This window comes from Mesoplodon densirostris, chromosome 1 (assembly GCF_025265405.1).
Source record: "Mesoplodon densirostris isolate mMesDen1 chromosome 1, mMesDen1 primary haplotype, whole genome shotgun sequence".
NCBI lineage: Eukaryota > Metazoa > Chordata > Mammalia > Artiodactyla > Ziphiidae > Mesoplodon > Mesoplodon densirostris.
Window position 1 is genome coordinate 144223624 of NC_082661.1, and position 26112 is coordinate 144249735.

The 26112-nt window shown below is 36.9% G+C and overlaps 1 protein-coding gene across 19 annotated transcripts in view; it reads left to right on the plus strand.

Moving 5' to 3' along the window:
* CLOCK (clock circadian regulator) overlaps positions 1-26112 on the plus strand; it is a 138319-nt gene that overhangs the window by 96046 nt on the left and 16161 nt on the right. For all 19 annotated transcript variants that reach the window (XM_060109526.1, XM_060109568.1, XM_060109554.1 and 16 more), the window contains 11 exons: positions 760-880; positions 4447-4560; positions 4696-4814; positions 6583-6665; positions 6878-6984; positions 9183-9330; positions 9897-9972; positions 19258-19399; positions 21387-21487; positions 22019-22108; positions 25438-25590. In XM_060109526.1, the coding sequence (XP_059965509.1) occupies positions 760-880; positions 4447-4560; positions 4696-4814; positions 6583-6665; positions 6878-6984; positions 9183-9330; positions 9897-9972; positions 19258-19399; positions 21387-21487; positions 22019-22108; positions 25438-25590 (1254 nt within the window). The remainder of the gene's footprint in view (positions 1-759; positions 881-4446; positions 4561-4695; positions 4815-6582; positions 6666-6877; positions 6985-9182; positions 9331-9896; positions 9973-19257; positions 19400-21386; positions 21488-22018; positions 22109-25437; positions 25591-26112) is intronic.

Below are 26112 nucleotides of genomic sequence, written 5' to 3' on the forward strand. Positions count from 1 at the left end.
GCATGGGATTTGGCAGGAAATGTGAAGTCACTAAAGTTTTGTTGTCGATGGTTCTTACGGACGGGCACTGTCCTATTCACTTTTGATTCCACAGCCATGGCACATTGTAGGCCACCTGTTGCTTGTCAAATTACTGTTGATTAAAGCCATATTTTAGCAAGGATTATAATGCTCAACACATAACTTGCCTTTTTGGGAAAGAGGGTGGTGATCTTAAAGCATGGCTTTTTGACAATGGGATACAGGATAGATGGCTGGAAAAGATGAAATAAAAAAGAAAGGACACATTGGACAACTGAAATGACACCAAAGTCAAGTCTCCTCTTCATGTAGCCTGTGGCCACTCCTGTGGTCCTTTATTTTAGTGTACACCACCATAACTTACCAGAGTTTGGGATGTATGGTAAGGCTACATCTGGTAGCCTAAGATTCTTCTAATCAACTTTCTTAGTCCTGTTATATTTTACATGTTCAAATTTGAAACTCACCTTTGCAGATAACTTATCAGACTTTCAGAGGTCATATTGATCATGAATCTGATGACACTAGTCTCAGAGGCAATGAGGTCATGTTAACCTCTTTCACCTTCTCAGTCTTGTTTTTTGAGTTGTGCTCTGTAACATGACATTTGTCAGTTTTTACAGATAATTAAACGTTAACCATATGCTCATCTGATGTTTTAAGAGTGATTATGTACTTTTAAAATAAATGTCTCTTGAATCACTATAATTATTTAATTTTTAAAAATTTCTTTTTCAGTCAGATCTTGTGGATCAAAGTATATTTAATTTTATCCCAGAGGGGGAACATTCAGAAGTTTATAAAATACTCTCTACACATCTGCTGGAAAGTGATTCATTAACCCCTGAATATTTAAAATGTAAGTAGTAGTTATTAAGCAAAAATTTAAACAGATTTGGTTGCGTTATCCTTTACTTTTGTAATTTTGTGACAAACCCAGGTATGTTTAACCAAATTAACATATAGCATCGTTCCAAATACCCTATTAGATCCTTTTAAAATACTAACATATGATGGAATTATGACCATATTAGAAGTCTGAACTCTTCCAGAATACACTGAAATCTCATCTTTTTGTTATAATATGCCATAAAACTGTATTCTACACAAAAATGGAACTTGCAGTATATTCTTTTTAATTTTTATATAAAATCTTACAGTGTTTAATGAGAGAAAATGAAACATTCTCATTTTCACCATCACTAACCAATTGAATACTGAAACTATGGGGCAAGACTTCTATATTTAAAAAAAACATTTAATAAAGGAAATTGTTTGCTTTATTAATTAAACAGAATTAAACAGTAATTTATTGGATATGTCTAGTGTGCCAGACATTTGTGTGCTATATCATAAAAGTGCCAAGAATAGGGAAAAATAGTCCCTGCCTTTAATAAGTGTAAAATACCATGGTGTAATCTGACTTTTCTCCTAGATTCACTGGACAAATTAATTTGACCAGAATACCTCATTTTCTTGCATAAATTATCCTGTGTAAAATCTGAAATCATTACAGCACTACATTTGGCCATTAGTGATTAGATGTCTTATTTAGCTACTTTTTCCATGATTTTTAAGTTTTGACTTTTCCGGTAATACTGACGTGAATCATTTTAAAGGTTCTTTATATTTTGAATCTTCAAATTCTATAGAACACTAACCGTTCAAGAATTGAGATACACATACACACACACGTGTAAGTATGTGTGAACATACATCTTTGATAAGATAGCCTGTCAGAAGGAGTTGAGAAGAAGAAAAACTGGAGACCAGGAAAATCCATTTGAAGCCTATTTATAATTGTTTAAAAATCAAGTTCCTATGACATTGACCAAGAGACTAGTCTTTCACCTAGGAGAAAGATTTGGGTTGGATATAATGATGTAGAGGCCAGTTATAGGCCTGTAAATGGTATTTGAAGTCACGGATTGAATGACGTTGCTTGAGGTAAATATATAGAGTAAGGAGAGAAAAATTAGAAAGATGGAACCCTGGGCCATGGCAAGAGGTGGACAATAGAGGAGTCTGCTTTAGAGACCTTCACAAGGGCAACATTGTCTGGAGAACTGAACGAAAGCCTTTGGCAGAAATACAGACCTTAATCTTAGGCTTCCGTTTCCGAGATCAGGCAAGAATACTTTATTTTAAAATTTTATTTATTTATTTATTTATTTATGGCTGTGTTGGGTCTTCGTTGCTGCTCACGGGCTTCCTCTAGTTGTGGTGAGTGGGGGGCTACCCTTCGTTGCAGTGTGCAGGCTTCTCATTGCGGTGGCTTCTCTTGTTGCAGAACACGGGCACTAGGCGCGCAGGCTCAGTAGTTGTGGCACGTGGGCTCAGTAGTTGTGGCTCACGGGCACTAGAGCAGAGGCTCAGTAGTTGTGGTGCGTGGGCTTAGTTGCTCCGAGGCATGTGGGATCTTCCCGGACCAGGGTTCAAACCCATGTCCCCTGCATTGGCAGGCAGATTCTTAACCACTGTGCCACCAGGGAAGTCCCCAAGAATACTTTTTAATAGAGAAAAGCCTTAATTAAATGACTTGCAGACCTCCTGCTTAAAGAACTGATATACAAAAAAAGTTATTTCTTTTTTTGTATATGAAAAGGATGTTTCATGTCAAAGGAGTAAACAAGATGTAAAACAGAGGGTAAATTGCTTGGAAAATTCAGGATTCTGTAAATATGCCATTTGGGCCATAATGAAGGTGAGGTAGTACAGGTGATGTGATTTCTGTCTAGAGAAGGAAATAGGGCCTAATGTTTCATGCTAAACAGTTTGGTTTTTATTTTTTAACGTAGTGAGAAGCCAGTGCAAGGGGATTTGGGTGGTTTTGTGGTCTGAAAAGGAAATCTCTCAGGTGGAAAATTTTGAAAAATAACCAGAGTGGAGATTAAAAGGATAGCAGTAGAAGTAAGGATGGAGAGGAAAGCATGCATTCGATTATTGAGTGGATAAACTCAGTAGGACTTGGTGTTAGGCACAGGTGTCCAAACAGCTAGGGATCATCAGTGGGGAAGGTTTTAAGAAGAGGATAGTTAGAGTTTGAACCTGTTGAGTTTGATGATAAACCCATTCATGATAATAACAGAAGAGTATGTGTTTGATGCTGTGAGTGAAGAGAAGTGTTATTAGTCCTTGAGTGCTGAAATAATAATAATGAAAGTGATGTTAGTCTTAGAGTAATAGGCAAGGGTGAATCTGAGTGGGAAGAGTGTGGAGGCATGGAGAATCCATTTTTGCAGTTACCTAGGTACAGGGTAAATTACATCTGTACCAAGTTGGTGGTACTGGATGCTCATTTGGAAAAAATGACTCATGAGAGCTTCCTTGGTGAAATGAACAGCACATCCTATGACAGATTAGTTTGGGAACTTGTGATAGGACGAGAAGAGACCAAATTGATATGATTTCTAACTAAGGAGATAAGCATACATACATAGGACGAAGGGGAAGGACAGCTGGCTTAGGAAGAAAGGGGGATAAATTCACTTTCAAATATTTTGAGTTTCAGTTACTGACGGGACAATCAGGTAGAGATGTTCTGAAATCAAAGCGTGATATGAGACTTGGTCTTATATAAAATGTTATAGTTGGGGAGAGAGATTTAGGAGTAAATAAGTTTGTCAGTGCTGGTAAGTTTGTAAAGGATAATAGATTACAATCAAAAGAACTTTTGTGATGCCCATAGTTTGAAGACTGATTAGCAGAAGAGATAGAAATAGTCAGTAAGGTAGGAAGGTAAGTTTCATACTATGGCAATGAAAACATGTGAATTTTAAGAAGAGGTAGAAACAGTGAGGAAAGACCATTGAGCTTAATACAGACGTGGGTGATTTTTAGAAGAGGAGTTTCTATAGAGGTGTGAGGGCAAAAGCCACAATGCATAAAGTTAAGGGAGGTGAACATACGGAAACTAGAGCACATAATGAAAAGGAAGGAGATCTGTGTTACTAAAAAGAGTAGCATGGAAAACTCTTTATATGTTTGAGATGGAAAGACCTAACCAAATTTAAAAGTAGAAAGTAAGGAACCAAAGAATAACATGTGTGGATGTTAAAGGAATGAATACCGTGGTGTGGCCCTGGTCCTAGAGAAGGAAGAGAGGAAAGACTGTTCAAGGTAGAGATAGAAGTATTAACTTTGGAATAGGAAGCAAAACCTTTCTTTGAAATTAGAGTGAAGAATGAGAAGGAAAGACAAAAATGGAGAAACATGGAGTGGCTTGTATCAGAAAATCTGTTTTCGTTATTAAGGACAAGGTGAGATCATCTAAAGAAACTCTGCTTTTATGGACTAAACAAATGTCATTGAGGACCTCTGTTGGAGGAAATAATGATGTAGACTTATACAACTGTTATAATCTTACTTTATGTGATATTCATTATGATAAATCACAAATATGTCATATTTTTTCTCTTATTTCAGCAAAAAATCAGTTAGAATTTTGTTGTCATATGCTTCGAGGAACAATAGACCCAAAGGAGCCATCTACTTATGAGTATGTGAAATTTATAGGAAATTTCAAATCTTTAAACAGTGGTAAGTTAAAATGCTTCTTTTGCAATGTAAGTTCACTTGGTATTCTTTTAAGCTCTTAAGGACAGATGTTTGAATATCAGTAAAAACTAGATTTTACTGGAGTAACTGTTGATACTTATTTCCTTATTGTTTTAGTATCCACTTCAGCACACAATGGTTTTGAAGGAACAATACAACGCACACACAAGCCTTCTTATGAAGATAGAATTTGTTTTGTAGCTACTGTCAGATTAGCTACACCTCAGTTCATCAAGGTATGTTTCTAATTTTATTTTGCAAAGGGGTTTCACTTTATATTATGAGAATTGTCTGTGTAATTTTTTTGTTGTTTCCAGATACTTCCTGTAAACATTGAAGTGGTAATGGACATGAGACATTAAATATAAATGATCATGATATTTTTGAAGCAAATAATGAGTTATCAAGGCACTCATTAAATTATATAACTAATTATTAAATGTATACCCTTTGTAGTTAACCAATGGTTATGTATCACCATTGTCCTGCTTTTGTGCAAAATTTTAAGATGCTTTTTTTGTATGGTTCACAACTACATTAAAGAGGAAAAGCCAAAAATCTAGATAAATTTAAAAGATTGGTTTTGAAATTTTCTTTTGAAATGCACAAGTGGCTTTTTACTGCCTTTCATGTACCTCTTCAGTTTTGAAATTCAGTTAAATAATTTATTTTTATATCCTGGACCCAGGAAGCAGATGATTAGTAGGGAAGTGGGAAAATCAAAGACTTCAGTCACTGGAAAGTGGCTGGAAATAAGCTAGGCTAAGATTTTAAATTTAGGGAAACACCATATTATAGGACAAAGTACTGAATTAGCAGTTAGAGGATCTTGAACCAGTCTCACTCTGCTTGTTTTGATCTTACTAGCAGTGGCTAAAATGTTTATTGAGTGCTTACCACATGCTGTATACTTTACATGAGTTATCTCATTTAATTCTTAAAAATGCTGCTATGATCACCATTTTATATATAAGGAAACTGTGGCCTTAGGGAAGTTAAGTTACTTGCCCAAAGTCACAGCTATTAAGCAGTAGAACTGAGATTGATTCTAATTCTTTTTCTCTCAAAGCCCAAACTCTTAATCACTACACTGTGCTACAGAAGGTTATTCCAGGACACAGAGGCAGGTTGGAATACATTGTTGAGTATGACTAGAGTCTATGGTTACTGTGTGTGGAGGAGTGGATAGGGATGGTGAGAGATGATGTTAGAAAAGTAAGCAGATGCCGGCAATGAAATGTGCTTCTTTCTTTGTTGTTTGTTTCTCCTTGCTGAAGAGTGTAGATTTTATCCTGATGGAATGAGCAACCATTAAGGTTTTTAAGTAGGGAAGTTATACAATCATATTTGAGTATTTATAAGGTAATTGTGGCCAGAATAGAAGATGAGTTGAAGGACAGGGAGACTTTTTTGGGGAGACACTTTGGCAATAGTGTGAGCCAATGATGGCAAGGGTCTAGAGTCTAAACTAAGACCCTGAAGCTGGATGGGATCGAACAGATTTCTTAAAAACTTAGAAGGTGAAATTGAAAGGATTTAGTAGTGGCCATTTAGATGGTGAATGGTGAAAATGAGTGTATTGTGACTATCAGATTTCTAGACTTAATGGCATAACAACAGGTATGCCTCTGTTAATGAGATGGAACATTGTGTAACTGGGTATGAGGAGTAAAGCAGTTAGTTTATTTTAGGACACGTTGAGTTTGTGATGTGCAGGAACATCCAGACAGAAATAGAGAACTCTAATTCAAGAGAGAGATCTGAATTCAGAATTAGGGTTTATGGGCATGTGAGTGTATAGAGAAATGTGTCGAGTGAGAAGTACTCCCCCAGAAGCCTGCATCTATTTATTGCCATATTCCTTGGTACTAGAAAATAAAAATGTATTAAAAAAATGTTTAGGGAAAAGTTAGCTAAGAATGACTTTTACAGCTAACAATGTTTGGGACTGTGCTAAGGACACAGAAAAGTATTTCTAAATTTTAATTATTAATTTATTTGTAGGAAATGTGCACTGTTGAAGAACCTAATGAAGAGTTTACATCTAGACATAGTTTAGAATGGAAGTTTCTATTTCTAGATCACAGGTAACTCCCATTTTTCAATTCTATAAAAAGATAATAATCATATTATAATTCTTGAAATTAATGGATTTCAAGGTCAAACTTTTTCTCATCAGGACGCTCAAACTCATTATCCATTATTTAAAAAATAAAGATTCCTCCCAAAATTGATTTCTAGTTGAGTATTTTTTATTATGGAAAAATTCATAATATTGGTTGTTTTATATGTAATTTAGGGCACCACCCATAATAGGATATTTGCCATTTGAAGTTCTGGGAACATCAGGCTATGATTACTATCATGTGGATGACCTAGAAAATTTGGCAAAATGTCATGAGCACTGTAAGTAGATTTTAATATTTCTGGTGATAATAACTTTTTAATCTGTAAATAACTATCATATTAATAGAAGGTGGTGAAATACCAACTTAGAACCATTTTTGTGTTTTTGAAATATATTGGAAATTTTTTCTTTGTATATATAACTAATTCCAGTAGGAATCCTAGATCAAGTCTAAATTAAACTTCCCATTTTACATATTTCAGTCTATAGTAGTAAGTACAGTTTTATAATATGGCATCTAATAAACCTTGTTTTGAAGTATATAAGCTCTACATCTAGAGTAAGAGAAGTAGATTTGTTTGAAAATTGTAACAGTATGTCAAAATATTAGAACACTATTTCATAAATTTTGATATCCAGGCCCAGGAGGTAGGGACATATTTAAAGAATCTCTTTTAGAAAACTCATAGTGAGTGCTTCATTAATGTTACCTGCCGTTGTTATATTAGCAGAAGGAACATTATCATCGCATTTTTTGCCCTGTTCTAAACAATTTACGTACACTATTCTCTATTTTTCATCATCACAATTGTAGAAAGTAGGTACTACTATTATCTCCACAAGTAAACTGAGACACAGAAAGGCTAACTAATTTACTTACAAGCCCGTAACTCATTGGTGGCAGAGACAGGATTAGAGTCTAGCCCTACCCCTTTACCACGTGCTATTCATTCCTTGTTTCAGAAGTTTTTTTTTTTTTTTTTTGCGGTACGCGGGCCTCTCACTGTTGCGGCCTCTCCCGTTGCAGAGCACAGGCTCCAGACGCGCAGGCTCAGCGGCCATGGCTCACGGGCCCAGCCGCTCCCTGGCATGTGGGATCTTCCCGGACCGGGACACGAACCCATGTCCCCTGCATCGGCAGGCGCACTCTCAACCACTGCGCCACCAGGGAAGCCCCAGAAGTTTGTTTTTAATAGGTTTTATTTGCTTCTCTGATACTCCTCCCCAGATCCTTCCCTCTTGAGTGTCCTCTAAATTAGATATTTAAGATACTTTCATAATGTCTTAGGCCGGTCTCATAAACCTCTCTCTATGAAAATAAAGCATGTTATATAATATCATCAGCTATATGGAAGATTTTCAGAGTAAAGTCACTTCACAGAAGAAACATTCCTCACTTCAAATGATAATGGGCACTAAGCTCCATGATGTATTAAAAATATCTGACACCTCTACTAGCTAGCTGGGTAATTTTGGACAAGCAGTTTGGAGTATGTAGAACTTGGTTTCCTCATTAATAGAGCAAGCGATTCCTGTCCAGCATTTCTTAAGGTTTGTTGCATGAATGCCAGTCTATTAAAAATGAATTTTAGGGCTTCCCTGGTGGCGCAGTGGTTGAGAGTCCGCCTGCTGATGCAGGGAACACGGGTTCGTGCCCTGGTCCGGGAAGATCCCACATGCCACGGAGTGGCTGGGCCCGTGAGCCATGGCCGCTGGGCCTGCGCGTCTGGAGCCTGTGCTCCGCAAGGGGAGAGGCCACAACAGTGAGAGGACTGCGTACCGCAAAAAAACAAAAACAAAAACAAAATAACCCCCAAAAAACAAAGAAAAAGAATTTTATGGTCAAGGAAAACTAGATAACAGCTTATAATCAATTCCCATCTCCCCACCACCAGAATCTTGACATATTTTAGCATACTCAAGGCTTTGAGAAGACCTGTTTAACAAATTTTCCCAAGTTAATTTAATCACAAAACCCATTTTTTGCTTAATATCATTAAAAGTCTTCCGAACTTACAATCTACAGAGAATGTTTTGGGAAATACTGTATTGTCAGTTACTTTAAATAATTAAGTTTTTCTGATTTTGGTTAGTTAAGGTTTAGAATTAAATGCCTCAAAGATGCTGTACTTGTGGGGGCCGGGAGGGTGGGTGGAGCTCAGGTGTGATTACTTATTGCTGTTGCCCTCAGTATGTCTTAGCAGGAGAAAGTCAGTGTGTGAATAATTTATTCTTGAGTATTTGGAAGTTTATTGTGTGTGAAAAGTGTCTAAGATCAGCAATAACTGGCTGTAAATTGGGCACTGTGGAAGATATGCTAATTGCTATCGCTACAGAATAGCATTTTCTTATAATTGATGTACTGTATGTTATTGAAAAGCCAGAAGAAGAATTATATATATAGATATAAATGTGGGTGATACCTTTGGCTAGAAATCTAATAATATGAATCAAAACATATTTCTTTTCTTCTTAGTAATGCAATACGGAAAAGGCAAATCATGTTACTATAGGTTCCTGACCAAAGGACAACAGTGGATTTGGCTTCAAACTCATTATTATATCACTTATCATCAGTGGAATTCAAGACCAGAGTTCATTGTTTGTACTCACACCGTAGTAAGGTAATAATTCTTTTTACAGAATTTCTGAATATAGAAACATCCATAATGATTCTGGAATGTAATTTTATGTATAACTTATTAATGAAGTACAAAGTGATTTTTTCACCATTTTTGATATATATTTCAGTTTATTATTACATTTACTTATAGGCATTATATAGAAAGAAATACAGTACGGATATGTAGAAATATATAATTCTTGACATAAATTTTATGGTTTAGAGCAGATGTTGTAACTGTCTTTTATATACCACAGTCAGTCATGTAAAAGGAGAACTGGAGTAGATAAAGCATACTCTTCCTTTATTTAATTCCTCTTAATTTAAGTTCTGTGTGGTTATGGATCATTTACAGTAGCACATAAAACTTTTGAGATATGTAGAAAAATGGAATTTGAACTAAGATATACACTGTATGTATATGTTTTAGGTTTTTATGGTGCATAGAAAATAGTCTGGAATTTGTGATGAACAAGTAAGACACATAACGAACACTGAATGGTTTCACCTCTGCAGTATTTTAAATGAATGATCAAACACTGAAATTCTATTTTTTACCATTTGTAGTTATGCAGAAGTTAGGGCTGAAAGACGACGAGAACTTGGCATTGAAGAGTCTCTTCCGGAGACAGCTGCTGACAAAGTATGTTATCCTAAAGTTATTTTAAATAATTTTTATTTCTTCCCAGTGAAAGACAAGACTCAACAAATATTTCATTTCCTTACTTGTGACAGGCTTATAACTATGCTTTACTATTTATTTTTATATTAAATTTAATATCTTACAACCTTGTGTGCTTCTAAAAAAGATTTGAAGGGCTGCTATTTAGTGATAACTGTATGAGAGACATGTATGATCTCAGATTTAAACTAACATTTGTTACAGTGTGCTAGGCTCTGGCTAGGTTTTTATATAAATTACAAAATGTCATTTATTTCTCAGACATCCTTATCTGAGTAGGTGATAATCCCCACTTTGAAAATATTAAAACTGAGCTTAAAGACTCATGCCTGGCAAGTTACAGTCAGATTTTGAACTCTGGTTTCTCTTTTCATTGTATCAGGTAGGAGTGTAGTATATTAGCTGCCTATTGCTGTGTAGCAGAACTTAATGATGTAAAATAACACACATATATTATCTGATAGTTTCTGTGAGTCAAGAATCCAGACACAGTTTAGTTGGGCCCTCTGCTTCAGAATTGGTCATGAGGCACAACATTTCAGCCCAGGGTCTCTCACAAGTCTGTAATCAAGGCATCACTGAGGGCCACAGTCATCTCAAGGTTCAACCTAGGCAGAATCTGTTTCCAAGCTCACTTAGTGGTTGTTGGAAGGATTGGGTTCCTAATGGGCAGTTAGACTGAGGGCCTTGGTGTCTTGCTGGCTGATGGCCAGAGGCAATCCTCAGTTCCTTTCCAGGTGGCCCTTTCTATCAGAACAAGTATGCAAGAAGATCTAGGGAGAGAAAAATCCAGCAAGATTAAAGCCAGTCTTTTGTAACCTAATCACAGAAGTGATATCCCATCACTTTTGTCTGTTCTGTTCATTAGAAGTAAGTCACTAGATATAGCCTACAGTAAAGGGGAGGGATTATACAAGGTTATGAATACCTGAAGGTAGGAATCATTATGAGCCATATCAGAAGTTGCCTACAACAAGTATTTTTGACCTGTAGAAAAATAAGTGGAATGAAAAGGTCAAGAATGTATATTTAAAAATGAGTTAAAATAGGCAGTATGCCAGGGGACAGAATGGGAGGATGTCATTCAGTCATTCAACAAACCTTATTAAGTACTTTCCATGCACAGTGAAGAAAACCATCAACAAAATGAAAAGGAAATCTACCGAATGGGAGAAGATATTTGCAGATGATATATCCAATAAGGGGTTAATATCCGAAATATATAGAGAACTCATAGGACTCAGTAACAAAAAAGAAGTCCGATTAAAAAATGGGCAGACAACCTGAATAGACATTTTCCCACCAGACACATGAAAAGATGCTCAACACCTTTCTAATCATCAGGGAAATGCAAATCAAAACCACAATAAGGTATCACCTCCTACCTGTCAAAATGGCTGTTATCAAAAAGACAACAAACAACAAGTGTTGGCGAGGATGTGAAGAAAAGAGAGCCCTCATGCACTGTTGGTGGGATTGTAAGTTGGTGTAGCCACTGTGGAAAACAGTATGGAGGTGCCTCAAAAAATTAAAAATAGGATGACCTATCAGTTTCACTTCTGAGTATTTACTTGGAGAAAACAAAAACAGTTGAAAAGATTAATGCACCCATGTTCATGGCAGGATTATTTACAATAACCGAGATACAGAAGCAACCTAGGTAAAGATGTGGTACATATATACAGTGGAATACTTTGCAGCTGTAAAAAATGAAATCTTGCTATTTGCAGCAATATGGATGGATCTTGAGGGCATTATGCTAAGTGAAATAAGTCAGAGAAAGACAACTGATCTCACTTATACGTAGAATTTAAAAAACAAAACAAATGAACAAACAAAACAGACCCATAGATACAGAAAACAAACTGGTGGTTTCTAGAGTGGGGCGGGGGGGTGTGGGCTGGGGCAAAATAGACGAATGGGATTAAGAGGTACAGACTTCCAGTTGTAAAATAAGTAAGTCACGTAGGAATCTGGTTAATAAAACTGTAATAGCTTTGTATGGGGACAGATGGGTACCAGACTTACCATGATATTCATATTTAAATGTTGAATCGCTATGTTGTACACCTGAAACTAACAATATTGTGCATCAACCATATTTCAGTTAAAAAAGAAGAGTGTCTTCCCTATGCCAGGAAGTACTGGACATCGCTCTAGCTGCTGAGAATATGGCTGCTGCTCTCCTGGGTCCCACATGAAAGAATTTTTCCAAAGAGGTTCTGTCTGCTTAGGGGGAGGAAGATCCAGCATGTTTTTAGTGAAAGAAATTTTCTGAGGAAAGTGCTTAAATCTAGGGTTCCTTGAAATAAGGACTGTCATAGAAACCAAAGTAATTCATATAGAGATTGTTCTCTTTACTTCTTTTTTTCCCCTCGTGCCCATGTCCAATCCTAGGAAATTCAGCTAGCCCTACTTACAAAATATACTCCAACTATGTCTACTTTCTCCCCACATTAATGTTACCACCATGATCCTCCTGAGTTTAGGGAAGAGGTCCACTTGAGATATATTTTTCAGAAATGTCCATGTGTGGATGGTTTTAGTCAGGAATCTAAATGTGATCACCAAGGGAATGAGTGTAGAGAGAAGATGACCAGGCACTAAGCACTGGGGCACTCAACATTAAGATGTGAAGGGGTCAAGGAAGAACCAATCACAGGAGACCAAGGAGAAATATCCACTGAGGTAGGAATAAAACCAGGAAACTAAGTTGTCCTAAAAGCCAAGAAAAGAAAGCGAGCATGTCAGTGAGGAGTGAACAGTCGGCTTTGTCAGGTTCTGCTGAAATAAGTTAAATTAGATGAGTACTGAGAATTGAGCATTCAGTTCAATAACATGTATTCGTTGATGAGTAAGAACAGACCAGGTGGAATAGTAATATGAGGGAAAGCTTGATTAGAGTGGGTTTAGGAGAGAATTTTCTGAGACAAGGGGAATTAGAGATGGTGAGTAGGGAAGGGTTTTACTACAAAGAGGAGAGAGATCTGGCAATAATAGGAAGCACTGGGCTAAGAAGAAGCTTTTGCTTTTTAAGGTGGGAGAAATAATAGCATATTTGTATATGGACGAGAATGGTCTGAAGGAGAGAGAAAAATTGGTGATAGGAGAGAGAGTGGTAGAAATGCTAGAGAAGTGTTCTTGAGTAGGTGAAAGAAGATGGGATCTAGTGGACAAGTGAATGGATTAGGTTTAGCTAGATAGAGGAGCAGATTATTTCAGCTACAGAAGGGGTTGGGAAACTATGGCTGTTGGGCTTGATCTGGCCCTCTGCCTTGGTTTGTAACACCCACAAGCTACAAATATGTTTTTTACATGTTTTTAAGTGATTGAAAAAAAAAAGAATGTTTTGTGACACACAAAGATTATATCATCAGATTTCACAGCCACCCTTAATTGTATATTGCATATGGCTGCTTTTGTACTACAACAGTTGAATTGTTGTGACAGAGACTATGTGGCCCACAAAGCCTAAAATATTGACTCTCTGACCCTTACAGAAAAGTGTGCTGGTCCCTGAATTACAGTAACATGAAGAAGGGTAGAATATGTGAGTATGTATGCTGGTAGGAAGGTTGATATTGTAGTGGAGCTGTGGCATTTCTCTACAGTGAAATAGGAAGTGGAGTTTGGGGTTTGAAAAGAGGGAAAAGTGTTGAATGGTTTTCTAAGAGAGTGAGAAAGTGAATGGACAAGGGAATTTTAGTCTGTTTGGCAGGCAGGGTTAAGGGCTCATTGAGGGTCTTTTTGTTGTTGTTGTTGTTGCGGTACGCAACAGTGAGGGCCTCTCACTGTTGTGGCCTCTCCCGTTGCGGAGCACAGGCTCTGGATGCGCAGGCTCAGCGGCCATGGCTCACGGGCCCAGCTGCTCCGCTGCATTTGGGATCTTCCCGGATTGGGGCACGAACCCGTGTTCCCTGCATCGGCAGGCGGACTCTCAACCACTGTGCCACCAGGGAAGCCCTCACTGAGGGTCTTGGTCATTTATTTAAAGAGAGAACAACGGTTACCATGTGTGTTTCTTCAGCCATGTTCAGCTGTGCAGGAACAGATGTGGAATAGGTTAAAAATTGGGTTTCACCAGCACTGGTATTTTCCTAAGGGAGTATGGTGAAGGGAGATAGGGGCAAGGGAGTTGATGATACACTCAAGGGTGTGTTTGTGATGATTAACCATGATTTTAAGCTGGTTAAAAAGGGAAGAGAAGACAGTGATTATGAAAATGTGGTAGAATCGATGTATTTTAGGTTCCACTGAAGGATTATTGGAGTTGGGATACTAAAGGGAATAAGGAAGAAACAGGGGGAAAGGTGATTAAAGAGTAGGATGTTTGAAACTGAGGTTATGGAGTGCTTATTTTTATTGATTATGACAAGGTCTAGGGTTTAACTATAAGAATAAGTGACTGAGGGCAGTGGATGTCAAGGTCTTCATCAAGGAATAGAGAAGTCATGGTGTCAAATATGTGAATGTTGATAACCTAGGAATTAGGAATCAGTGAGGGCAACATCTAACATCATATTCAGCAGGAGAAAAGCTGAAAGCATTTCCTCTAAGATCAGGAAAAAGACAAGGATGTCCACTCTCACCACTTTTATTCAACATAGTTTTGGAAGTCCTAGCCACGGCAGTCAGAGAAGAAAAAGAAATAAAAGGAATCCAATTTGGAAAAGAAGAAGTAAAACTGTCACTGTTTGCAAATGACATGATTCTGTACATAGAAAATCCTAAAGATGCTTCCAGAAAACTACTAGAGCTCATCAATGAATTCAGTAAAGTTGAAGGATACAAAATTAATACACAGAAATCTGGGCCTCCCTGGTGGCGCAGTGGTTGAGAGTCCGCCTGCCGATGCAGGGGATACGGGTTCGTGCCCCGGTCTGGGAGGATCCCATATGCCGCGGAGCGGCTGGGCCCGTGAGCCATGGCCGCTGAGCCTGCGCATCCGGAGCCTGTGCTCCGCAACGGGAGAGGCCACAACAGTGAGAGGCCCGCGTACGGAAAAAAAAAAAAAAAAAAAAACACAGAAATCTGTTGCATTTCTATACACTAACAGCGAAAGACCAGAAAGATAAATTAAGAAAACAATTCCATTTACCATCGCATCAAAAAGAATAAAATACCTAGAAATAGGCCTACCTAAGGAGGCAAAAGACCTGTACTCTGAAAACTATAAGATGCTGAAGAAAGAAATGGAAGATGACACCAATGGATGGGAAGATAAACCACATGTTCTTGGATTGGAAGAATTGATATTGTCAAAATGACTGTACTACCCAAGGCAATCTACCGATTGTAATGCAATCCCTATCAAATTACCAATGGCATTTTTTGCAGATCTAGAACAAAGAAATCTTAAAATTTGTATGGAAACACAAAAAACCTCAAATAGCCAAAGCAATCTTTTTTAAAAATTTATTTATTTATTTATTTATTTATTTATGGCTGCGTCGGGTCTTCGTTGCTGTGCGTGGGCTTTCTCTAGTTGCGGTGAGCCGGGGCTACTCTTCATTGCTGTGTGCAGGCTTCTCATTGTGGTGGCTTCTTTTGTTGCAGAGCACAATCTCTAGGCACTCAGGCGTCAGTAGTTGTGGCGCACGGGCTCAGTAGTTGTGACTTGGAGGCTCTAGAGCGCAGGCTCAGTAGTTGTGGTAGCTCCATGGCATGTGGGCTCTTCCCGAACCAGGGCTTGAACCCATGTCCCTGCATTGGCAGGCAGATTTTTAACCACTGAGCCACCAGAGAAGCCCCCAAAGCAATCTTGAAATGAAAAATGGAGCTGGAAGAATCAGTCTCCCTGGCTTCAGACTATACTATAAAGCTACAGTCATCAAAACAGTAAGGTACTGGCACAAAAACAGACTTACAGATCAGTGGAACAGGATAGAAAGCCCAGAAATAAACCCACACACCTATGGTCAATTAATCTATGACAAAGAAGGCAAGAATATACAATGGAGAAAAGACAGTTTCTTCAATAAGTGGTGCTGGGAAAACTGGACAGCCACATGTAAAAGAATGAAATTAGAACATTCTCTAAAAACATACACAAAAATAAACTCAAAATGGATTAAAGACCTAAATGTAAGACAGGATACCATAAGACTCTTAGAGGAAAACATAGGCAGAACACTCTGACGTCAATCACAGAAATGTCTTTTTGGATCCACCTTCTAGAGTAATGAAAATAAAAATCAACAAATGGGACCTAATTAAACGTAAAAGCTTTTGCACAGCAAACAAAACCATAAACAAAATGAAAAGGCAACCCACAGAATGGGAGAAAATATTTGCAAATGATGCAACCAACAAGGGATTAATCTCCAAATATACAAGTAGCTCATGCAGCTCAATACTAAAAAACGAAACCAAAAAAATGGGCAGAAGATCTAAATAGACGTTTCTCCAAGAAGACATGCAGATGGCCAATAGGCACATGAGAAGATGCTCAACATCACTAATTATTAGAGAAATGGAAATCAAAACTACAATGAGGTATCACCTCACATGGGTCAGAATGGCCATCATCAAAAAGTCTACAAACGATAAATGCTGGAGTGAGTGTGGAGAAAAGGGAACCCTCCTACACTTTTGGTGGGAATGTAAACTGGTACAGCCACTATGGAGAACAGTATGGAGGTTCCTTAAAAAACTAAAAATAGAATTAACCAATAATCCACCAATCCCACTCCTGGGCATATATATGGAGAAAACCATAATTCGAAAAGGTACATGCACCACAATGTTCATTGCAGTACTATTTACAATAGCCAGGACATGGAACCAACCTAAATGTCCATCAACAGAGGAATGGATCAAGAAGATGTGGTACATATACATAATGGAATATTAGCCATAAAAAATAACGAATTAATGCCATTTACAGCAACATGGATGGACCTAGAGATTATCATACTGAATGAAGTAAGTCAGACAGAGAAAGGCAAATATGATATCCCCTCATATGTGGAATCTAAAAAATGATACAAATGAACTTATTTACAAAACAGAAGCAGACTCACAGACTTAGAGAATGGACTTGTGGTTACCAAAGGGGAAAGGTGGGCGGGAGGGATAAATTAGGATGCTGAGATTAACATATGCAGACTACTATGTATAAAATAGATATTCAACAAGGACCTACTTCCCTCCATTATAATGAGGAGGAAAGAGAAGATGGTTATATTCATATACCTGGTATGTTAATAGGTAGAGTTACATATTTGGTGGTGGCAAGTATTCTCATCGATATAAGACAAAGCTATCAGTTGAGAGGGGGAGAAAGAAGTTTAGGAACAATGGGAAAGATATGGAGTAATTGTGAAGAGTAGGAAGATGAGCCCACTAGAAAACTTAATTTTCTGCTTAGTGTTGAGTATCTTTTTTAGGTTGGCGATCATTTTAGGTTGACTGTAATTGTCTCCAAAGGAACAAGTGAGCTGGAAGGCTAGGTTGGACAGGGATGGTTTAAAGTTAGATTTTAATTTGTGCTCTTAGAGGTGCTAGAGTATCTGGTAATGAAAAGGAGTAGAGATTGAACGCGGTAGAGTAGAGGAAAAAGTTTCTTGGAGACGAGGAGTTCCTAGAAAGCTGAGAGGCCAGGACAGGATGTTGGATGAATCACCAATATGGATATTGAATTCTGGAGAAAGGTCAGAGTTGGTGTGAAGAAGGAAGATTTTGAGCAGTCAAATGTGGAGTTCCAAAGATGCTTTTAGTGCCTTGTCTGTTAACTTAAGTGTCATCTTAATTCTGTTGGGTTTTTTTTCACTTTTTTTTTTTCTGATGTGGTGAAATATATGTAACAAAATTTACCATCTTAACCTATTTTAAGTATATAGTTGAGTGGTATTAAGTACATTCACACTGTTGTGCAAGCATCGCCACCATCCATCACCAAAACTTTTTCATCTTTCCAAACTGAAACTCCATACCCATTAAACAGTAACTCCCAATTCCCTCCTCCCTCCAGCCCCTGGCAGCCACCAATCTACTTCTGACTCTGTGAATTTGATTCCTATAGGTACCTCATGTAAGTGGAATCATACAGTATTTGTCTGTATGTGACTGGCTTATTTCACTTGGCATAATGTCCTCAAGGTTCATCCATATTGTAGCATGTGTCAGCATTTCCTTTTAAAGGCTGAGTAATATTCCATTATATGTATATACCACATTATGTTTATTCATTCATCCATCAATGGACACTTGAGTTGCATCCGTCTTTTGGCTATTGTGATTAATGCTGCTATGAACATGGCTGTACAAATATGTGTTTGAGTACCTGCTTTCAATTCTTTTGAGGATATACCCAGAAATGAAATTTCTGGATCATATGGTAATTCTATATTTAATTTTTTCAGGAGCTGTTATTACTGTTTTCCATAGTAGCTGCACTGTTTTATTTTATACATTCTTGTCAGCACTGCACAAGGGTTCCAATTTCTTCATATCCTCACCAACACTGGTTATTTTCTGTTTTTTTTTATAATAGCCATCTTGATTGAAGTGGTATTTCTTGGTTTTGATTTGCATTTCCCTAATGATTAGTGATATTAAGCATCTTTTCATGTGTTTGCTGCTTATATATCTTCTTTGGAGAAATGTCTCTGCAAGACTTTTGCCCATTTTTTAACTGGCTTTTTTTGTGGCAGGTATTTTTGGGTTTTGTTTTTGTTGTGGTTTTTTGGGTTTTTTTGTTTGTTTTTGGTTTTTGGTTTTTTGGCTGTGGAGTGGTAGGAGCTCTTTATATATTCTGGGTATTAATTCCTTATCAAATAAATGACTTCCAAATGTTTTCTCCCATTCCATGGTGCTTTTCCACTTTGTTTATAGTGTCCTTTGATACACTTCTGTTGCCTGTGCTTTTAGTGTCATATCCAAGAAATCATTGCCCAATCGAATGTTATAAAGCTTTTCCCTTTTTTTTTCCTAAAAGTTTTATAGTTTTAGTTCTTAACATTTAGATCTTTGATCCGCTTTGAGTTAACTTTTATATATGGTATAAGGTAAGAGTCCAACTTCATTCCTTTGCATCTGTTGTTTCTTTAAAGAGAGAATGAAACCAAAACTTTCTGGCTATTAAAATTTTTTTTTCATTTCTTTACCTAATATTACACAGGTACACTTCCCTTGTTATGGGGTAAAAACTGATTTTGGGGAGGAGGAATTAGCAAGCAGTATTGCTAATTTGGGAACTCTGAACTGAACCACAAGAAAACATTTATTTTACTCTTGTCTCCTTAGAGCCAAGATTCTGGGTCTGATAATCGTATAAATACAGTCAGTCTCAAGGAAGCATTGGAAAGGTTTGATCACAGCCCAACTCCTTCTGCTTCCTCCCGGAGTTCAAGAAAATCATCTCACACTGCAGTCTCAGACCCTTCCTGTGAGTACCCTAGCTTGAAAGCAGACTTCCTTTAAAGAGAGTCCTAAATTGTTTATGTTGCCGGTATCAGCATTTTTCATCGACTGCCACTTTCAAATGATAAGTGTTTACATTTCTGAAATACACTAACCTTTTCAGTGAGCAAGAGGCACATTGCTCACATTTAACAAAGAGTTAAGTTTATAAAGTAGCCTATAAAATATGTAGGTAGTAATATTGGTCTTGTTAAGTTATTTTTAATCATCCCTCAAAAAGAAAGCAAAACTATTACAGTAATTCCTTTTTTATTGGTAGAGCCAGTAAGTAGTGTTCTTCGAGTTTGCTTTTTGAAAGTGCTTTGTGTGTATCTTGTCTTTATGAAGACTTACATAATTGTCATTAAATTAATATCCTTTTTAATTTTTTAAAAGAGTCTAGCACCTTTGTTTCTCAGAGTATTAAAACTATATATAATGAAAAAGGGGGTTGTCTGAACTACTCAACATTGTGGGTAGAACATCAAAAGAGGTTAAATATAGAAATTTCTGGGATCTTAGAAAAAAATTTTTTCCTTATTGTAGCTATTTCTTCCAAATTATTTTACTGTGGTAAGAACACCTAAAATGAGATCTACCCTCTTAAATTTTTAAGTGTACAATACATTATTGTTGACTATAAGTATGACGTTGTACTGCAGATCTCTAGAGCTTATTCATTGTGCTTATTTGAAACTTTATGCCCGTTAATTAATAATTTCCCATTCCCTGGCTCCTGGCCATTGGCAGTCACCATTGTGCTCTTTGATTCAATGAATTTGACTATTTCAGATACCTCATATAATGGAGTCATGCAGTACTTGTCTTTTTCTGTCACTGGCTTATTTCACTTAGCATAATGGCCTCAAGCTTCATCCAAGTCAAAAATTGCAGAATGTCTTTCCTTTTCCAGGTTGAACAGTAGTATTTCACTGTATGTATACACCACATTTTGTTAATCCATTCATCTGTCAATAGACATTTAGATTGTTTCCATACCTTGGCTATTATGAATAGTGCTGCAGTGAACGTTGGAATGCTAATATCTCTTCAAGGTGCTGATCTCAATTCTTTTGCATAAATACCCAGAAGTGGGATTTTTAGATCATATATGGTATTTCTAATTTTAATTTTTTTGAGAAGCATCCATACTGTTTCTACGGTGTCTGCAACATTTCCCATCCCCACCAGCGGTGTGCAAGGGTTCCAGTGTCTCCACGTTCTTACCAACACTTGTCTTCAGATTCTTTTTTTGAACAGTTTATAGGCTGTTTTTTTTTAAAATTGAAGTATAGTTGATTTACAGTGTGATATTTTTGATAATAGCCATCCTGACAGAGGTGATATCTCATTGTGGTTTGTTTTTTTGTTTGTTTTTTTTTGTTTTTGTGGTACACGGGCCTCTCACTGCTGCAGCCTCTCCCGCCGCGAAGCACAGGCTCCGGATGCACAGCCTCAGCGGCCATGGCTCATGGGCCCAGCCGCTCCGTGGCATGTGGGATCTCCCGGACCGGGGCACGAACCCGCGTCCCCTGCATCGGCAGGCAGACTCCCAACCACTGCGCCACCAGGGAAGCCCTCATTGTGGTTTTGTTTTGCATTTCCCTGATGATTAGTGACATTGAATATTATTTCATATATCGGCTGGCCATCTCTGTGTCTTTTTTGGATAAATATCTGTGCAAGTCCTTAGGCCATTTTTTAATTGAGTTATTTGTGTTTTTTTACTATTGAGTTATAGGAGTAGTAACCATTTTTATATTTGAAGTTTTCCTATTTCAGATATTTTCTTTGTCCTTAAAGAAGTGATTAAAATGAAACATCTTGTTGTCATAGACTTCACTTTTATTGAATAATTTAGAAAAATAACTAAAAAACCACTTTTATTCACTGAAATGCATTTTGAGATTGATCTTTAAAAATTATATTTTATAAAGTACTAATGCTGTTCTGTTTTTGTTGACCAACCTTAGCTACACCTACAAAGATCCCAACGGATACTAGCACTCCTCCCAGACAGCATTTACCAGCTCATGAAAAGATGGCACAAAGGAGGTCATCATTTAGTAGTCAGGTAAACTCTTCAGGTAGTATTCTTCTGAATAAAGATTTATTAAAGGGGAAAAAAACATCATCTAAATCTTTAGAAATTCATTTATTCATTATCCCTTTCTATGAAATTCACAATAGTTGATACATAACACTTACTCAAGATCTTTATTTTTCTGTGAAGTAGTTGTCAAACATACCAATCCTTTTGATTGTTTTTCAGGTAAAATGTTAGATTTTTTTTTTCAATTATGGAAGACTGATAATTTAGAGCCATTTTATATCTAATTTCAAATACCAATCACTTTCAGTAAAGTCCAGCCAGCTTTTTTTGGGAGCCCATGCAAGGTAATGTGGCAGATGCCTTGAAAGACAAAAAGATAAATAGGGAATAGGCATTTCCAGTTTAGATGGGGAAGACATGCTTATACTCAGCTAAAAAAGTATGAGGCTAATTGTAATTCAGTTATAAAGATGCCATGGGGATATTTCTGGTGGAAGTACTCATTTATGGGAATGATTGTCACCCCAGTGTTATTTTTTATTTTGCTTCTAGTCCATAAATTCCCAGTCTGTTGGTCAGTCATTAACACAGCCAGTGATGTCTCAAGCTGCAAATTTACCAGTTCCACAAGGCATGTCCCAGGTATTTCTGTTTGTTTCAGTTAAGTATTTTAAAATTATAAATTGTTTTTAAGCTACTAGAGATTTTTTAAAGTACATACTTATAGGTGCAGTAAATCTCAACTGTGGGCATTTAGAATATCTGGGGATTTTTTTCCCCTCTTTTATTTATTTATTTTTTTCTGCTTTATAACAAATTTAATCAGTTATACATATACATATGTTCCCATATCCCCTCCCTTTTGCGTCTCCCTCCCACCCTCCCTATCCCACCCCTCCAGGCGGTCACAAAGCACCGAGCTGATCTCCCTGGCTGCTTCCCACTATCTATCTACCTTACGTTTGATACTGTATATATGTCCATGCCTCTCTTTCGCTTTGTCACAGCTTACCCTTCCCCCTCCCCATATCCTCAAGTCCATTCTCAAGTAGGTCTGTGTCTTTATTCCTGTCTTACCCCTAGGTTCTTCATGACATTTTTTTTCTTAAATTTCTGGGGATTTTTTGATTGTCAGTGATATTGGGGTACCACTGGCCCTTTAGTCAGCAAGGACCAGGGGTGCTAATTGTCTTTTAGGGTGTGTGACAGTTTTGCACAACAAAAAACTATCCTGTTTAATCTCTATTGAGAAACAGTATAGGCAGAAAGATATTAAAGATGAAATGTAGCTGTTCATTTTGTTCTTCTTATGGATAGTGGAAGAATTGAGTAATTTTATTCATATATTCATCCATTTGTTTATATACAGGACATTTATTGAGTTCCTTGTATTATCAGGTATTGCGGGTGCTGGCAGTAAATATATCTGTACTAAGAGACTTTATTACATCTTGAAGGAAGGACAGTTAACTACAATACAATGTACTATAGTCTATGCTCAGGGTCTGAAGTCTTGATATGTGAGCACATTAGCTGGACCCTTAATTCAGCCTGAGGAAATGAAAGAGAATTTCCTGGAAGAATTGTTACTTGGACTGAGTCCCAGAGGAGGCTTAAATATAAAAACTAGCAAGACAAAGGAGAGGTATTGCAAAAGTGACACTTCTGATTATAACTTCACAACTTGTAATTTATGACTGCACTAATTCAGTGCCTCAGACACGTTAAAAATACTACTAAGTTGTGCTAAAAATAATCCAAAAGTTTCTGTTCTGTTTGGTGTTAAAGATATCTTAACAGTATCTTAGTTTCAAATAATGATAGTTAGCAATAGGTGAAAACAGTGTTTTTCTAAAAATACCCTTATCATATGTGGTTATTTAAATTATATATATATATAACTATAGCTATTATATATTATGATACTTGTACAAATATATTGACAGTGCTATAAGTTACCTAAATGTCATCATCTTGACTTTTAGCAACATATAATTGTATAAGGTATTTATAACAGCACTGTATTATTAAATAGTATCTGGAGTTGCAGTAGTTTTTATCAGCACTGAGCCCTCAAAACCTTTTATTCTGAAGGGTAACAGAATTTTTATGTAAATATTTGACATATTTTCAATATTATTAATTCATTAATCTCAAGATACTGAATAAGCATTTCTTAACATTGTAAAGGAGTATTTTCATGAAATAAATAGTATCGACTATGTCAAAAATGTTAATAAGTATTCGAATCTCGTATTTCATTCAGTGATAAAGCCAAGCACTGCCTCTTAGTTCTGTGATTTTATTTCCCATTATTCTGCTTTCTGTGTTTATTTTTATTTTCGTATTTGTATTTAATAGAAATCCTTTAAGTGGTGACAATGTAATGTTTACCTAAACGTATAAATAACTTTAGTTAGGATAGAATATATTTGTATGACATAAATATAAAATTTCAAATAATGAAAAATTAAGGCATGAGGGTATTAAACTTGTAATGTTTTCTCACACCTAGTGTAATCTAATGTATGAGTTGATCTGGTATTGTCAACTTCAGAAGTCAGAGTTGTATACTTTGGAAAGTAATATTCAGTGTTCTCAATACAAACTTTTGAAGATAGAGTAAAAAAGCTTTTGGGGGGCATTTCTCACTTTTACATGAATTGTAGGAGACTATTTTAAGATTAAGACAGATTTCCAATACAGTGAAATTCTTTCTGCTCTTATACTGTATCCTGTGCAGAATATTCCTGGAATTAAGTAAACGAGCTTAAGTGGTGAATCAACAAATGTGACTAAGTTTCAAACAGTAGTAAATAGAAGCTGCCTATAACTCAGGTGAAACAGAGAAATAAGTAAGATTGAAAACTTTATTTACTCTGTAGGTAGAATATCTTTGCTTTCATTCATGTATGCATGCATTCATTTATAATCGCTTAGTCTTTAAAAGCCTAGGTTTTGTACTTGTCTGAGAACAATTTCATGGTTGGTTATCTGTCAGATTTTTACAACTTTCTAATGTCAGATTTTTATAACTTTTATAACTTTCTAATGCACAAAGAGGACATTCTAGGGATGACAATTTGATGTGAACAACTCTAGGTGCAGGCTACTTTTTCAGTTGTTAAAGAGTAGAAATGAAGTTCAGTGACTTGTTCTAGCAAGTGGTAGCGCCACAATAGGAACCTAGGTCTTCTAAAGCCAGTGTTATTAATTCATCTTGTAATCAGTCAAGATCTAGACAGAAGCTAGAGCAGAAATTTGAACAGGGGTAGTATAACAAATTACTGGTAACAGGGATTAACTACTGAAAGCAGTTAAGAGAATTCAAAAGAATACAGGGAAAACAGGTGTAGAGAGCAGCCACTAAATGTAAGTGAAAGGGAGAGTAGCCAACGGGGAACAACTTGGAAGACTCCCTCGACCCTCCTGAACTCCTGCTCTTCCAGGCCAGGCTGAGACTCAGATCCCATTAGGGCAGGTGTGGTTGTAGCCACTGGATGATACACACATTCACGGAGGTGCCACAGACTAGGGCTGGAGAGCAAGAAGCCACTTGCTGGGGTACCAGTAACATTTGCTGGGGAGTTGCCCACTAGGATGCCAGTGAGACTTGCTGGAAAGCCACCTGCTGGAGCGCTGATGACACTCACTAGGATGCTACCCATTGGCATAAAAACAAGAAGGAAAAGCAGCAGAACCAGAAAGATAGGCACCTCACTTTGCAATATCCCTCCAGCATCATCACTGACAGGACTGCTTGTGCCTGCTGACTACGGAGATATATTTATAGGGTCCAGCTCCAGTATCACAAAGCCGAGCAAAGATAGGTGAATTAGGAGCTGAGAGGCAATACATTAATAACTGGCATAACATTCTTAGCCCATGATGTACTGCTTATGTTTCACATTTTATAGTTATGAGAAGCGATTGTAAAATATGTTACACTTTTTCCATCCACAATACTTAAGTTTCAGTTCTCAGCTCAGTTAGGAGCCATGCAGCATCTGAAAGACCAGTTGGAGCAACGGACTCGGATGATAGAGGCAAACATTCATCGGCAACAAGAAGAACTAAGAAAAATTCAAGAGCAGCTTCAAATGGTCCATGGTCAAGGGCTTCAGGTAAGTTATTACATTTGAATTCAAACAAAGCATGCTATTTGCATTTTAGCTTCTTAGGAAATTGACTTTTCTTAATTAAAAGTGAGATGCAAAAGATTCATTTCCTCAGTTTAGCTCAATAAATACTCATTTACTCAATAGGATTATTTACTCAATAGGATTGTATTAACAGTCTCTAAAGATGATTCATTCCTAAGAGTGTTTCCATCAGCATCCTTGTTTCTCCAGATTAGAGTTATCTTTTAGCAGGCTAATGTTTAGGAAGCTTTAAACCCATAACATCAAAATACTTTACATAGACTTTTAGGTACATGTAGGTACAGAATTTATGAATCAATCATCAATCATTTTTTTAAAAACATACTAGTAGGTGTGATTCAAATTAGTCTCATTTGGTCAACCAATAAGGCCACTCTAAAGTTATGTCTGTCCAAGGAGACTAAGACTTTGGTAAAAGGAAACTTTAAGTGAAGACTACTTCTATCTAATGCCGTGAATTATAAATGATGAGTGCTGCAGAGC